Source organism: Bubalus kerabau, chromosome 4, assembly GCF_029407905.1.
Source record: "Bubalus kerabau isolate K-KA32 ecotype Philippines breed swamp buffalo chromosome 4, PCC_UOA_SB_1v2, whole genome shotgun sequence".
Taxonomy (NCBI): Eukaryota; Metazoa; Chordata; class Mammalia; order Artiodactyla; family Bovidae; genus Bubalus; species Bubalus kerabau.
In genome coordinates, this window is record NC_073627.1 from 2,500,728 (window position 1) to 2,516,016 (window position 15,289).

The window sequence follows — 15,289 nt, forward strand, 5'->3', positions numbered from 1 at the left end:
TTGCTTCCTAACCGGCATATAGGTTTCTCAAGAGGCAGGTCAGGTGGTCTGGTATTCCCATCTCTTTCAGAATTTTCCACAGTTTATTGTGATCCACACAGTCAAAGGCTTTGGCATAGTCAATAAAGCAGAAATAGATGTTTTTCTGGAACTCTCTTGCTTTTTTGATGATCCAGCGGATGTTGGCAATTTGATCTCTTGTTCCTCTGCCTTTTCTAAAACCAGCTTGAACATCTGTAAGTTCACAGCTCATGTATTGCTGAAGCCTGGCTTGGAGAATTTTGAGCATTACTTTACTAGCGTGTGAGATGAGTGCAATTGTGCAGTAGTTTGAGCATTCTTTGGCACTGCCTTTCTTTGGGATTGTAACGAAAACTGACCTTTTCCAGTCCTGTGGCCACTGCTGAGTTTTCCAAATTTGCTGCCATATTGAGTGCAGCACTTTCACAGCATCATCTTTTAGGATTTGAAATAGTTCAACTGGAATTCCATCACCTCCACTAGCTTTGTTTGTAGTGATGCTTCCTAAGGCCCACTTGACTTCACATTCCAGGATGTCTGGCTCTAGGTGAGTGTGAGTGATCACACCATCGTGATTATCTGGGTTGTGAAGATCTTTTTTGTACAGTTCTTCTGGGTATTCCTGCCACCTCTTCTTAATAGCTTCTGCTTCTGTTAGGTCCATACCATTTCGGTCCTTTATCGAGTCCATCTTTGCATGAAATGTTCCCTTGGTATCTCTAATTTTCTTGAAGAGATCTATAGTTTTTCCCATTCTATTGTTTTTCTCTATTTCTTTGTGTTGATTGCTGAAGAAGGCTTTCTTATCTCTCCTTGCTATTTTTTGGAACTCTGCATTCAAATGGGTATATCTTTCCTTCTCTCCTTTGCTTTTCACGTCTCTTTTCACAGCTATTTGTAAGGCCTCCCCAGACAGCCATTTTGGTTTTTTTGTATTTCTTTTTCTTGGGAATGGTCTTGATTCCTGTCTCCTGTACAGTGTCACGAACCCCTGTCCATAGTTCATCAGGCACTCTGTGTATCAGAGCATGTTTAATTACTGCTTATTTGACTTGTTTTTAAACTTTTATGTCATTACAAGGATCTGAACTGTGCTAGACAATCAGCATTTTTGGTGAGGCATGCCACATTCTACAGAATTCACTTCCTGAGTACAGAAGGGAACTGCTCTAGGTAGGAACTGAAAAGCCATAGGGTGTGGGGACTATGGATTAAGGAAGTTAAACCTTTCTAGAAAAGGAATCTATAGCAGGGAGTTGTGGGTGGAGTTGGGGGGGATGTTAATTATCTATGAAAAACTTCATGATAAAACAAAGCAATTTCAGACATCATTAGAGTAAGTATTGACTGCATTTCACATTTTTTGCCTTAGTTAAAAAAAAAGTGGGAATGTTGTAAAACTTATTACCATGAGACATTGTGTTCTTAATAAGAACATTTCAGATTTTTCTTTTCTTTGTTAGTTTTAAGAACATATATCCATTTTGCTAAATTTTAGGTTACATGCATACTAAGAAGCATTTACCTGAGAATGAAGCCATATCTAAACAACCAGCACCTTCTTGGCTTTAACCTAGAGTTGGCTTGTGCCTCCCTGTCCTAAAACGGCTGCAGAGACACTGCCATTTGTACAGAGTTCCCCTCTCTCTCTTTCCTCCTGACAAACACCACTTACTCCTTTCTGCTTCCCAAGGTTTCACTGAACAAACATTACTTTCCTTTTTTAAATTTCAAGACCCACTTTCCCCTTTTGTTATTTCATAATTCAGTTATATTAAAATTAAAACTCTTACTGTTAATAAAATATACTTTATAGGAAACTTTAAATTTCCTAGATGTTAATTTTATTTCAGCAAGTAAGTTTCTTGTAAAGAGCTGTTCAATAAGTAGTCCTTCATCCATTCCAGATAAGTACTATACCCATAAATAGCATTTTGTTGCTATGGGGAGTATACAGAGAAATATTTCCCAGGACTCAACACTGAAAAATGCTAAATTTCTTTTAGGGTAAAGCAAACAGATTATTTTTCTTTTTTTTTCTTTTCCTAGACAGTATGAATTTTGTAACTGATGGTATCACAGAATTTTCTAAGAGTCTTGGCCTCTTAGAGGTTTAGATATTATATTCACTCGTTAAGTTGTATCTAGTTCTTCATGACCCCATGCAGCACTCCAGGCTTCCGTGTCCTTCACCATTTCCCAGAGGTTGCTCAAACTCATGTCTCATCAGTTGGCCAAAGTATTGGAGCTTCAGCTTCAGCACCAGTCCTTCCAATGACTATTCAGGACTGATTTCCTTTAGGATAGACAGGTTGGATCTCCTTGCTGTCCAAGGGAGTTTCACGAGTCTTCTCCAGCACCAGCTCAAAAGTATCAGTTCTTGGGTGCTCAGCCTTCTTTACAGTCCAACTCTCACATCTGTACATGAATTCTGAAGAATCCATCAGATCAGATCAGATCAGTCGCTCAGTCGTGTCCGACTCTTTGTGACCCCATGAATCGCAGCATGCCAGGACTCCCTGTCCATCACCAACTCCCGGAGTTCACTCAGACTCATGTCCATCGAGTCCGTGATGCCATCCAGCCATCTCATCCTCTGTCGTCCCCTTCTCCTCCTGCCCCCAATCCCTCCCAGCATCAGAGTCTTTTCCAATGAGTCAACTCTTCGCATGAGGTGGCCAAAGTACTGGAGTTTCAGCTTCAGCATCATTCCCTCCAAAGAAATCCAAAGGCTGATCTCCTTCAGAATGGACTGGTTGGATCTCCTTGCAGTCCAAGGGACTCTCAAGAGTCTTCTCCAACACCACAGTTCAAAAGCATCAATTCTTCGGCGCTCAGCCTTCTTCACAGTCCAACTCTCACATCCATACATGACCACAGGAGAATCCATAGCTTTGACTATATGGACCTTTGTCAGCAAAGGGATGTCTCTGCTTTTTAACACGCAGATTGTATGATCTGCGTATTCATCTGTTAATCTTACTCATTATTTTGCTAAACCTTTGTTTCTACTCAATTATTATTTGCTATTATAATATATACACAAATAGAGACATACATACATATATGATAATCATGTTGAAATATAAATTTTAAAATCACATTAAATCATTTGTGAAATGGGGCGAGATATATCAATGTAAGAAGCAAGTGCTCTTATCAAGTGCTTCCTACCTGCCAGCGTCTGTACTGGGCACCCTTCCAGGCAATCTCAAATCCAATATACGGCATTTAGTTGCTCAAAAAAAATATGTGCTTGGTACTTAGTCTCTGAACAGAAACTAGCTATTATAAGCCTGTACTTTCTTCATAGAAGGAAGTGGGGAGAAACTAAAGGATAATCCTGGGTGGGCCAGGTGGGAGGGCACTGGAAAAGACACTCAGCATCGCTCGTTATTAGAGGAAGGCAAATTAAAACTATAACGAGGTATCACCTGCCACTGGTCAGAACAGCCACCCTCAAAGCATCCACACACAATAAATGTTGGAGAGGGTGTGGAGAAAAGGGCCCCTTCTACTCTTCTCATAGGAATGTCAGTCGGTGCCGCCACCACGGAGGGCAGTGTGGAGATTCCTTTTAAACAACTACAAACAGAAATACCACACGGCCCTGGGTGCACCTCCGGAGAAAACGGAAGATGATGCACGCACCCCCGCGTTCACTGCAGCGCTACCCACAAGACCCAGGCAACGGAAGCGACCTAAATCCACAGGACCCAGGCAACGGAAGCTGCCTAAAGCCACAGGACCCAGGAAACGGAAGCGACCTAACGCCACAGGACCCAGGAAACGGAAGCTGCCTAAAGCCACAGGACCCAGGAAACGGAAGCTGCCTAAAGCCACAGGACCCAGGAAACGGAAGCGACCTAAGTGTCCATCCGCAGAGGAGCGGATAAGGAACGTGTGGCACACATACATGACGAATACTCAGTTACACAAAAGGGAGGAAAACATGCCAGGACGGACCTGGATATCATTGTACTGAGTGAAGTAAGCCAGAGAGGGAAAAGACAAAGATCGTGTGATATCGCTTATATGTGGACTCTAAAAATAAATGGTACAAAATAACTTATTTACAAAACAGCAAGAGTCACAGACGCAGGAAACCTGCGGTTACCAGAGGGGAAGACAGATGGGGGGAAGAGATAAATTGAGAGACTGGGATTGACATATACACACTATATATAAAATAGACCACTAATAAGGACCTTCTGTATAGCACAGGAAACTCTACCCAAGACTCTGTAATGGAAAAGAATCTAAAAAAGAGTGGATATGTGGACATGTATAGTCTGATGCACCGTGTGGTCCTGCAGAGACTAACACAATACTGTAAATCAACTACACTCCAATAAAAATTTTTAAAAAATTAGACCACCTGGTCTGGTACACATCTTCCTTTTGACACTGGGTAATTCTTTTTTATTTGCTGTGATCTTAACGGTACCTCTATCATTCTGTTGGTTTAATATATGCTGGCACAAAAAAACGGCCCAGAAAAGTATAATCACTATCTTGCATAGCAAAATTTAATAAGAACTAAATAAAAAAGTCCCAACAACAACAAAGTAGGCATTGCATCGAGTTTAAGTTCCAGTGTTCTAAAACAGTAATACTCTTCCACTGCTTCGGAATTTCTCTGTTTATTCACTTGCACTACTTGAATTAGTCACTCACCAGAAGGCTGAATCTTGCAGACCCATCAAGTTCATGAAATCCTTAGACTTTTTTCTCTCTCTTGTAACATTGAGTGATAGGAAGTATATAAGTGGAGAGAAGTAAAGCAAGCAGTAAAAGATGAACATCTCATTTTGAAGGTTCTCCTTAAAGATAAAGGGTAGCGTCTTCATATTTACAGCAGTAACTGACATCAACTCCTCCATCACATAGTGATTTGTTGTCATCTAAAGAAGAATGCAAATGAACACAATCATTAAAGTATAGACACTGCTGAGATCTGAATAAGCTATGGAGCTTGGGCCCCAGTACATTTCCTGTTTTAAATACTGTTCTGTGGTTATGCAAGATGTTACTTTCAGGAGAAACTAGATGAAGAACAGGGGGGTGCCTCCCTGTATATTGTGTTTCTAAAACTACTTGAAAATTTAAAGTTTAAAAAAAATGTACTCCTTCACCTAAATGTCAGTTTTACCATTTGGATACCCAGTTCATTATATAAACACATGAAGACCTGAGTAGACACCATCTTTTATCAAACCTTGATGCCTCTGGAATTAGCTCACTTCAATTATTAGGACTTTTCTTACTTGTATAATAGCAGCATTAATGGCAGCTTGTAAAGGCACAAATCCTCCTTTCCAGTATCTCTCCAGTGCACAGGAAAAGTCATCAATATTTGTACGCTGGCAGTAAGCTATAATCACACACAAAGGAAGCAGAACCAACATTATGGAAGGAAAAGTCATTAATATCTGTACTCTAGCAATGAGCTAAGGAAATGGCAACCCAGTCCGGTGTTCTTGCCTGAAGAATCCCATGGATGGAGGAGCCTGGTGGGCTACAGTCCATGGGGTCGCAAAAGTCGGGCATGACTGAGCGAAATGAGGAGGGGGAGCAATGAGCTTTCGGCTCAAAAAAATAAATAAAAGGAAACAGCAGGACCAACAGTACGGGAGTAAGGTGATTGGAAAATAAGATACAAGAATCCAAGAGAAACTGCTCTAGAGGAGCCTTCATCAGGCAGGGCTTTTTTTTGTTTTTGGTTTTGTTTTTTTTTTTTTTAATTTATTTAGTTTAATTGGAAGCTAATTACTTTACAATATTGTAGTGGTTTTTTGCCATACCTTCATATGATCGGCCATGGGTGTACATGTGTTCCCCCTCCTGAGTGGGAATGCAAACTAGTACAGCCACTATGGAGAACAGTGTGGAGATTCCTTAAAAAACTGGAAATAGAACTGCCATATGACCCAGCAATCCCACTGCTGGGCATACACACCGAGGAAACCAGAATTGAAAGAGACACGTATACCCCAAAGTTCAACAGGCAGGACTTCTAACCACAGGAAAAAGGATCAAATGAAAGTTCTAAATAAGGCGACTTTACTCATGGAAACCGTGGCATGCACAGGATGTCTCAGAAAATGAAAAGAAGACGGAAGCGAACACTCTGCTTGGCCCATCCTGGGCACCTCGTTGTCTCAAGACGCCCAAGGCACTGCAGCACCAGAGCTGGCTTCGTGCCCAAACGCTCTCCCTACAGGAGGGTCCAGGGCTCACGCCTCCCTGTCCTTCTGGTCTCTCTACAAAGGTAAACTCGTCACACAGGCCTTTCCTGGCCTCCAGAAAGAGGACATCACTCTGGTCTAGGGAACACATGGAGTTTAAATCAGAATTCCTCTGTTTATTCACTGCTTGCAACAGTCACCCCCCAGAAGGCTGACCCTTGCAGGCCCATCCTGTCCATCAAATCCTACGCTTTGCTCTCTCTTGTAACATTGAGTGATAGGAAACATGTAAGTGGGGAGAAATAAAACAAGCAGTGACAAATGAACATCTCATTGTGAAGCAGAACTAGTACATTTCACTCATTCTCCCTGAGGGGCTAGCGCTCCCTCAGGCCTGGAAACCTAACCGCGTCTGCCCTGCTCAAAGCACCTTGATGCCTCTCCACCGCCTCAGCCCTCAAGCAGTGCCAGCCTCCTTCTCCCACCACGTCCCCTTTTGTGCGCTCTGTCCACTTACACAGGACGGCTCCTCTGCCATGTCGAATACCACATGCTCTTTCCCACCCCAGCACCCCCATCCACAACCCCCTTTACTCTCTGGAAGGTGAAGTCCTTGGCTCCCCACACACGCCACCCCGTCCGGGGTTCACTGAACCATCACTTCTCCAGGCAGAGCTTCTCTCATCACAGGATTTCTCGGGAGCCCCTGGTCTAACTGCCCCGAGCACCTCTCCTTGCTCTGGTCATTAACTGCTCACCGGCGGCCTGTCCTGCTAACCCTGGACACTCACCTGAGGCTGGGACCTCAGTCTCAATCACCTCTGCATGCTTTCCAACATGCCCTTGGGAATTCACTGCTTATCTGCTGGATGACTCACTGGGTTTTTGAGAGCCGTCCTCAAGGGGGAAGAGACGACTGAGCTTGGAACAAGGTCAGCAGGGTCTGTCGTCTCTTGAACCTGGTGCTAGCGCGGGTACCTCTGCCGCCTATCCCACCCTACTCCTTGTGTCAAAAACATGAAAAATGCAACAGTCACACTTTATATGGAAAGTCACCTGCGAAAAAATCCTCCTTCAAAATGGGAACGTAATATCTCTGATAAAATTTTAACTTATAAGAGAAAGGGTCATTAAAGATGACTCCCACACTGTATGAGAAAGTGTCTAGCATTATTTCATCCATGGATTTCTCATCTGGTGCCCCAATAATTCTTCTTCCTGTGAATTATATGGTAAAAAAAAAAGACACAGAGGATTGTTAGAGTTTCACCAAAACAGAATGTGATATTCAACTTTGCCATCACCTATTTTCCATTGGAATCAACTAAAATCATTCTACCTTTAAATTAAATTTATCCAAAAGGCAAAACAAAAAAAAAAGGAATTTTTTGTTGTCATTTTAGATTCTAAAATCAGGAGATATGCATGAGACTTAACAGTTTTCCTTTAATAATGACAGGCATTAGGGCAAATTTTAAGTATATAAAATGATTATGCCAAGAAATAAGTATGTATTAGAGAATCGGGGTACAAAAATAGAGGTAACTGTAGCAGTTATTATGTGGTCAAAGGACTCCAGATTTTAGCTTTACTAAGCAAACGAACTTCATATAGTCTTTGTCTTATACAGTGACCAAGAACACAAAGTGACTTTAACAGCAAGCAATTTTACCTGTTCAAATCCAGAATTTAAGAGTAGATAACCAGACTGCACCCAGCCTGCCCATGAGTGAAAAGCACATTTTGGTTCTATCAGTTACACAGAGGCCTCATTTAGAACGAAAGCCCTTAGGGACGTCCCTGGCAGTCCAGTGGTGAGGGCTCCATGCTTCCACTCAGGGGCATGGGCTTGATCCCTGGCTGGGAACTAAGATCCCGCAAGCTGCATGGTGTAGCCAAACAGCAAAAATCTAGAATGAAGGACTTTAAAGATGTTTACAAATTACACCATATGCAGACAGAATATCCTTAGATTATTCACCCTTAATTTTCCCAGTTCTGAAATTAATGTTATAATAACCATATCTAATTTCTTTTATTTATATGTTTTTTCCTAAATTATAAATATTAATCATTATATTTCCATGTTAAAAACACCCACACTCACCAATAACATATTTCTCCTAGGCAGTATTCTGCAAATCTGAAATTATAAAGCTATTCCTTTATTTAAATTCCCATAGAAATGTAGGCCTCCCCGAAGTAGATCCTCATCAAACCAGAAAGGTTTAAAAGGCTGATAGTTCAGGCTAAGTGAGAGAAAGAACTGCCAAAGTTCTGCTATCTTGCTATCTAGATAATTAGCATCATAGTTAACTGTAGCTTCAAATTAAAAATGCATACATTTTATCAAAAACATAAGATGTGGTACATATATACAATGGAATGTGGATCAGCCATAAAAAGAATGAATGCCATTTGCAGCAATGTGGATGCAGAGATGCTCCTACTAAGTGAGTCAGAAAGAGAAAGACACACACCATGTGATATTGCTTATATGTGGAATATAAAAAAGGATACAAATGAACCTTCTGTGAAGTAGAAACTGACTCACAGACATAGAGAGCAGACCTGTGGCTGCTAAGGAGGAAGGGGATGGAGCAGAGACAGACTGGGAGTTTGGGATTGACAGACGCAAACTTTTATATATAGGATGGATACACAACAAGGTCCTACCATACTGCTATATTCAAAATCCTGTGATAAACCATAATGGAAAAGAATAGAAAAAAGGTATGATTATGTGTGTACAACAGAGTCACTGTGCTGTACAGCAGAGATTGGCACAACATTGTAAATCAACTGTACTTCCATTAAAAAATAAAATAATCAAATCAGTAATACTTTTTGGCCATTAGCACACCTACCTTTCATTACAGGAGCAAATGCCGTCTTATTCATTATCTGCTGGGTCAAGTTGGAGACTGGTGTGTACACAACATCCATAAAAGACCTATTATATTTATCTACCCTTCCCAGGTTCTGGGGAGGCATTCCAGGAAAATGGACATTTTCATTTAAATGTGAAAATATGCACATATAAAGTGCTAAAAGTATCGGGAATCCCCATTCCTATATTAAAAAAGAGAGAGAACAAATTTAGATTGTAATCCCTTAAGGAGCTCAGTCAACAGACCAGAACAATTGAAGACAAATTCCAATTTCACCACGTAGTTGGCTTCTCGTTGCCGTCACTCTTCAGAGCAATGCGACGCAACCAAAGATCTACACCACGACAGCTGACACACAGGTCATTCTCTAACGCTGGAACTAAAGTCCTGCATTAAATCATGAACTACTGCAGAAGCCATTCCAGAGCCCACCAGGATAGCGAACAGGCCAACACTCCTTATATGCACAGGCAGGTGGTCCCAGAGTCTATAAGACACAGGGCCCCCCAGAAGGAGTTCAGGAGGGCAAAGAGCAACAGTCTGTCAGCTGTCATATTCACGGGCATCCCTGTGGCTCAGTGGTAAAGAATCCACCTGCCAGGCCAAGGAGATACGGGTCTGATCCCTGGGTTGGGAAGATCCCCTGGAGAAGCAAGCGGCAACCCACTCCAGTACTCCTGCCTGGGAAATCGCGCGGACAGAGGAGCCTGGTGGGCTACAGTCCCGTGGGGGTCGCAAAGAGTCAGACTTGACTTAGCAACTAAACCATTACCACTCCCGCCATATCCATGAGAAGGGGCAGAGTGGTAGAGATTGTCTAGTGGCTCATCGGCATCCATCATCTCCTCCTGTTTGGCATGTTGCTAGATGGCCTTCCCCGCCTCTGCAAAGTCAGTGGGACCAAACGCTTGAGTTCTGGCACTGGAATGTGGGCCCAGGCCTGGTTAATGGAGCCCCGCGCAAGCTTCCTTCTGCCTGTCTCAGTCCTTCCGCGTCCTGAGGGTCCAGGGACAATCTCCAAAGTCTCGCGCGATCAGTGGCGGAGTCGGTCGATGAAGGAGCCTGGGGCCCTGCGTGTCTGTGTCCCTCCGCCGACCCAACCTGCGTCCCTTTCCCTGCCAACCTTAGACTGCAAAGAGTGACAAACAAACCTTTGCTGCGTTGAGCTATTGAGATACGGGGCTTTAATGCACGCTGACAATCAGTGGGGTCACTTGGTCATAATTCTTGGAAATAATCTCTGTGTAGAAAATTTATGGCCTTGAAAATAAATGCCCCCAATTAAAATTCCTCTATTTTTGCAGATGCTGTGGTTAGTATTTCTTGACTCTAAATTTATTGCCCATGATAGCAGCTTTGATAGTTGCTATGTGCTCATCGCTCAGTCGTTTCTGACTCTTTGCGACTCTATGGACTGTAGCCCACCAGGCTCCGCTGTCCATGGAATTTCCCAGGCAAGAATACTGGAGTGGGCTGTCACTTCCTTCTCCAGGGGATCTTCCCGACCCAGGGATTGAACCCAGGTCTCCTGCATTGGCAGGCAGATTCTTTATTACTGAACCACCTAGGAAGCTCAATAATTGCTTATAATCTAATTACCACATAATTAGATTTTAGTTACTTTCCTTTTTAAAAAAAAAATGAGGAAAACATTGTCTTTGCAGTTCTGGGTTGTTTTTCAGAGACTACTGTGAGTCTCTCAATTCCGATAACTGGAGAGAAATTCAAAGTCAATAAATGCAGTTTTCACAGATACAGAGAACAAGCTGGTGGTTTCCAGTCGGGAGAGGGAAGGGGTAGGGGCAATATAGGGGTGAGAGAAAAAAAGGGTTATTATAGGAGCCAACTCATTGGAAAAGACTCTGGTGCTGGGAATGATAGAGGGCAAAAGGAGAAGGGGCAACAGAGGATGAGACGGTTGGACAGCGTCACCAACTCGACGGACAAGAGTCTGAGCAAACTCCAGGAAGTGGTGAAGGACAGGGAACCCATGCTACAGTCCAGGGGTCGCACAGAGTCAGACACAACTTAGCAACTGAACAACAACAAATAGGGTTATGTGAAACTGTGTGTGTGAACCTTTAGACAATTGTAAAGCACTATAGAATTGAAAGAATCTTTCATTCAATAAAACAAAATACATCCTTACAGCTCCTCAAAAAAACAAAATAAATGCAGTCTGCTACTTAAAATATAAGAGAACCATGAGGCAATGAAATAAAAGAATACTGCTAACTGTGAGAAGGATCAAACGGTCAAACATACCAGCAAGGTCTCTCTTTTCATCCTCCATTTCTTCAGTAGATTCTTGCACAGAAGTGCTTGAGTTTGCTGGTATACACTTTTCTGTTTCATATGCATTTAGCCTGTTCATTAAATAAAGAGAAAGTAGATATGGTGGCGTATAAGCTAGAAAAATAAATGTAATAAGAAAAAAGCCTTGGTCACATTTTGAGGGAAAATATTTCCTGCCTTTAGGAAATGCAAAAAAGGATTTAAAATATTAGTTCAATAATCATGATTATAAAATTTTACATCAAATATATGCTGTTTGGGAGATGAGTACTGGTAAGGAAGTAGAGAGGACCATTTACACAATTTTACCATAACATTGAGTATTACAATGGAAAACACAGAATTAAATTCTGAACCTGTAAGATGCTTCCCATTTTGACATTCTATAAAAGAAATTCAATTATATGAATAGAACAGTTGAATAGTATCTCATCTGAATTATAATTTTTGTTCTTTTAAAAAGAAATTCCATAGCTAATTAACAAAAATTCTGATAACGTAAATTCATCTAAATAATTAAGTCTATTAGAAGCAATCCCAAGGAAGTACTTTCTTTTGATATTTACCTTCCTGATTGAATCGAGCAACTTTCATCCAAAGAGTTATGCCATGGAACAATTATCCAGACTCAAATGACTTGAAGCTTGATTCTGATAAACAGGAAGCATAAAACAATTTACCTCAATTTTCAGAATTCACAAGTCCTTGAATAACTGACGAAAAAACAACTATAAAGTAAGTGGAAAAAAGAAAGAGAGAGAGAAAGAGAAAAAAGAAACAGAGAGAAAGAGGAAAGAAATCACACAAAGTAATTTTGCCCAAATGTTTGCAAATAAAATATCTTTCAGTTTTCATATCGAAATACTCAGATGAGTCTCCCTTAGCTGGTACAGAAGCAAATTCTACTGTTTTCCTATGTTCTATTATTTTATCTACACAATGAAAGTTGGCTGGGAAAAAACAAACGTTTTGTTGTTAGGTCTTCAGTACAGAACACACAAGTATTTGGAAACATCTGGAAAATAGATTGATTTTCGCAGCGTCCACCCGAATATTTGTCACAACACAACAAAACGGAGCTCTACTTACTGTCAGGATAATGAGAGAAAAAATGCCCTGGAAACAGGGTCAAAGCACAGTTCTTTTTGCCTGAGGCAACAATTTAAATGTCTTTATGGCCACTTCTTCCTATGTTCCTTCAATGAAGGCATGCTCCCAGCAGCTCTTGCCCAAGCTGGTTTCTGAGAAGGGGCGGGGCCAGACCAAGCTGCATGTGATGAGCTTGTTTTGTTTTCTGCCTTTTCTTCCCCAAGCCAATTATCCTGCAGGGAAATGACTGTCAGTGGTTGGTTAGGAATTAAAGCCCTGTGTTTGTTCGCTTGGCCTTTCGACTCCAGGGATCAGGGGAGACAGTAAGCAAGGAAAACAAAATTAGCTCTGCTACTGTGATGAGACCAAGATGGGATAAAAGGCAGTGAACGAGCAACTAACCACACAAAATGGTTAAACTTGTATGAGAAATCTTTAGCCGTTTTATTTTTTTTTCTTTTCACTACTAATGCCTAAACACAGTTGTCATTGACATATCTGACTGACACGCACTACAGAACACGCGGGAGCTGAGTTGTTTTGTTTTTTCTTTTTCCCTAATAAACAATTGGATTGCTAAGCAATCCATAGTCTGCCTTGGAGAAACATCCAAGTTGGACTAGGGAAGAATTATGAACGAATTCCTTTCTCCTGCTCCTTGCATCATGGATACAGGATTTCATAAGGCATCTGAGCAAAACAAAAGTAAGTGGATTGCTAAAGATGGGAAAAAAAATTAGGAAAAGATTCAGGTCAATTTTTATACATGACAGCTAGGGGAAAAACTGAAATATATTCAATTCCTGTTATATCGTCTATCTTTGTAAAGAGTGACAAACTTTTCTTGACCCGCCAAAGTAAACCACAAAACAAGAGAGCAAAGTCTGTGAATTGGGAAATCTCAAATATTTGACATAGCTCCCAAGGCACAGATGTTCATATTCATGAATCTGAGATATGTTCTGGAGAAAAGAGGTATAATTTTAAAACAAACATTTAAAGTCATGATATTTTGTATAGACATTTCTCTCCTTGGTAATTAGCTCTGGTTTTGAAAATAGTCAACAGTGAAATAGTATGTGTCTTTTACACTAAAAACTGGCAAAAACATAGAAATGCAGATGTTCTAAATGTTTCAGGGAAAGGGGATGGGGTAGAAGTTTGTAAACACTGTTAAAAGTTTTGTATCAATGAAAGATCAATGACCCCCACACACAAAAAATCTAAGTTTCCTTTAAATCGCCTGAAATATATTTTGGATCTTTATTAATTTTGTTGTTTTAGATCCTATCGACTCCCTGGTGGGTCAGCTGGTAAAGAATCCCCTTGCAATGCGGGAGACCTGGGTTCGATCCCTGAGCTGGGAAGATTCCCTGCAGACGGGAACAGCTACCCACTGGAGAACTCCACGGACTGTATAGTCCATGGGGTCACAAAGAGTCGGACACGCCTGAGTGACTTTCACTTCACTTCTTACAGTTACGTTAAGATTCACAACTACAGTATCAATAATTAGTTGCATGTATTTTACTGGTTTCACTTCTTATCATTGCTTCTTGAGTGTTCTTTCTATTCCTCTTTCTTGACATCCTTATTCTGATTTATTTTTATTTGGGGCAGGGGTGCTATTTTCCTTACTAAAACCTGAGTCAGTCACTGTCAGTATGGCCTACTGTGATGAGGAAAGGCCCGACTTCCAGCCAGAAACACATCGAAATAGAGAATAAAACATGGAAGTTCAGATGTATAACCAAACTTTAAAAGAGAAGAAAAAACAGAAGAAAATAAGGAAGAATAATCAGAAGAAACAGAAAGAAATGGAGGCACATCATTACCGGGCAAAAATGAGAAAACTTAGAGTCAACACTGTGAATGCTACCTCAGAAATACAAGAGTCCAAAGAGGTGCGTCCATACCCATGACCTTGACCCTGTCTGCCACAGGTTATAAAGCTGGACCGCATGGCTCTGCATGAATCGAGAAGCTTCACAGGACTGTACAGTACTCAGGAGGCATTTTATAACAGGGAACATACAGGGAATAAATAAGCACAGGTATGATATTTTTGTGGAATTGAAGATGTGAGTCCTCAGATTAGAATATCAGTGTATCCTATGCAGAACTAAAAACAAACAAAACTTCAACAACTATTTTGCTGTGAGTTTTCAAAACATGTGCTGTGCTGCGCTAAGTCGCTTCAGTCATGTCCAACTCTCTTCGACCCCATGGACTGTAGCCCGTCAGGCTCCTCTGTCCATGGGATTCTCCAGGCAAGAATGCTGGAGTGGGTTGCCATGCTCCCCTGCAGGGGATCTTCCTGATCCATGAAATTAAAAGATGCTTGCTCCTTGGAAGGAAAGCTATGACAAACCTAGACAGCATATTAAAAAGCAGAGACATCACTTTGCCAACAAAGGTCTGTACAGTCAAAGCTATGGTTTTTCCAATAGTCATGTACAGATGTAAGAGTTGAACCATAAAAAAGGCTGAGTGCTGAAGAACTGATGCATTCAAACTGTGATGCTGGAGAAGACTCTTGAGAGTCTCTTGGATAGCAAGGAAATCAAACCAGTCAATCCTAAAAGAAATCCACCCTGAATATTCATTGGAAGGACTGATGCTGAAGCTGAAGCTCCAATACTTTGGCCACCTAATGCGAAGAGCTGACTCATTGGAAAAGACTCTGATGCTGGGAAAGATTGAAGGCAGGAGGAGAAGGGGACGACAGAGGATGGGATGGCTGGATGGCATTACCAACTCTATGGACATGAGTTTGAGCACGCTCAGGGAGATAGTGAAGGACAG

General features: G+C 41.4%; 1 protein-coding gene across 6 annotated transcripts in view; it reads right to left on the minus strand.

The window, feature by feature from the left end:
• The window catches only part of LOC129648555 (ATP-binding cassette sub-family A member 6-like), a 67,461-nt gene that overhangs the window by 49,680 nt on the left and 2,492 nt on the right, over positions 1-15,289 (minus strand). For 4 of the 6 annotated variants that reach the window (XM_055575002.1, XM_055575001.1, XM_055575000.1 and 1 more), the window contains exons 3-9: positions 12,485-12,717; positions 11,962-12,045; positions 11,366-11,466; positions 9,077-9,281; positions 7,266-7,427; positions 5,289-5,395; positions 4,699-4,925 (exon numbers count right to left, since the gene is read on the minus strand). In XM_055575002.1, coding sequence (XP_055430977.1) covers positions 4,699-4,925; positions 5,289-5,395; positions 7,266-7,427; positions 9,077-9,281; positions 11,366-11,461 — 797 coding nt within the window. In that variant the 5' untranslated portion in view covers positions 11,462-11,466; positions 11,962-12,045; positions 12,485-12,717. The other 2 variants (XM_055575004.1, XM_055575005.1) reach the window with 2 other exon arrangements.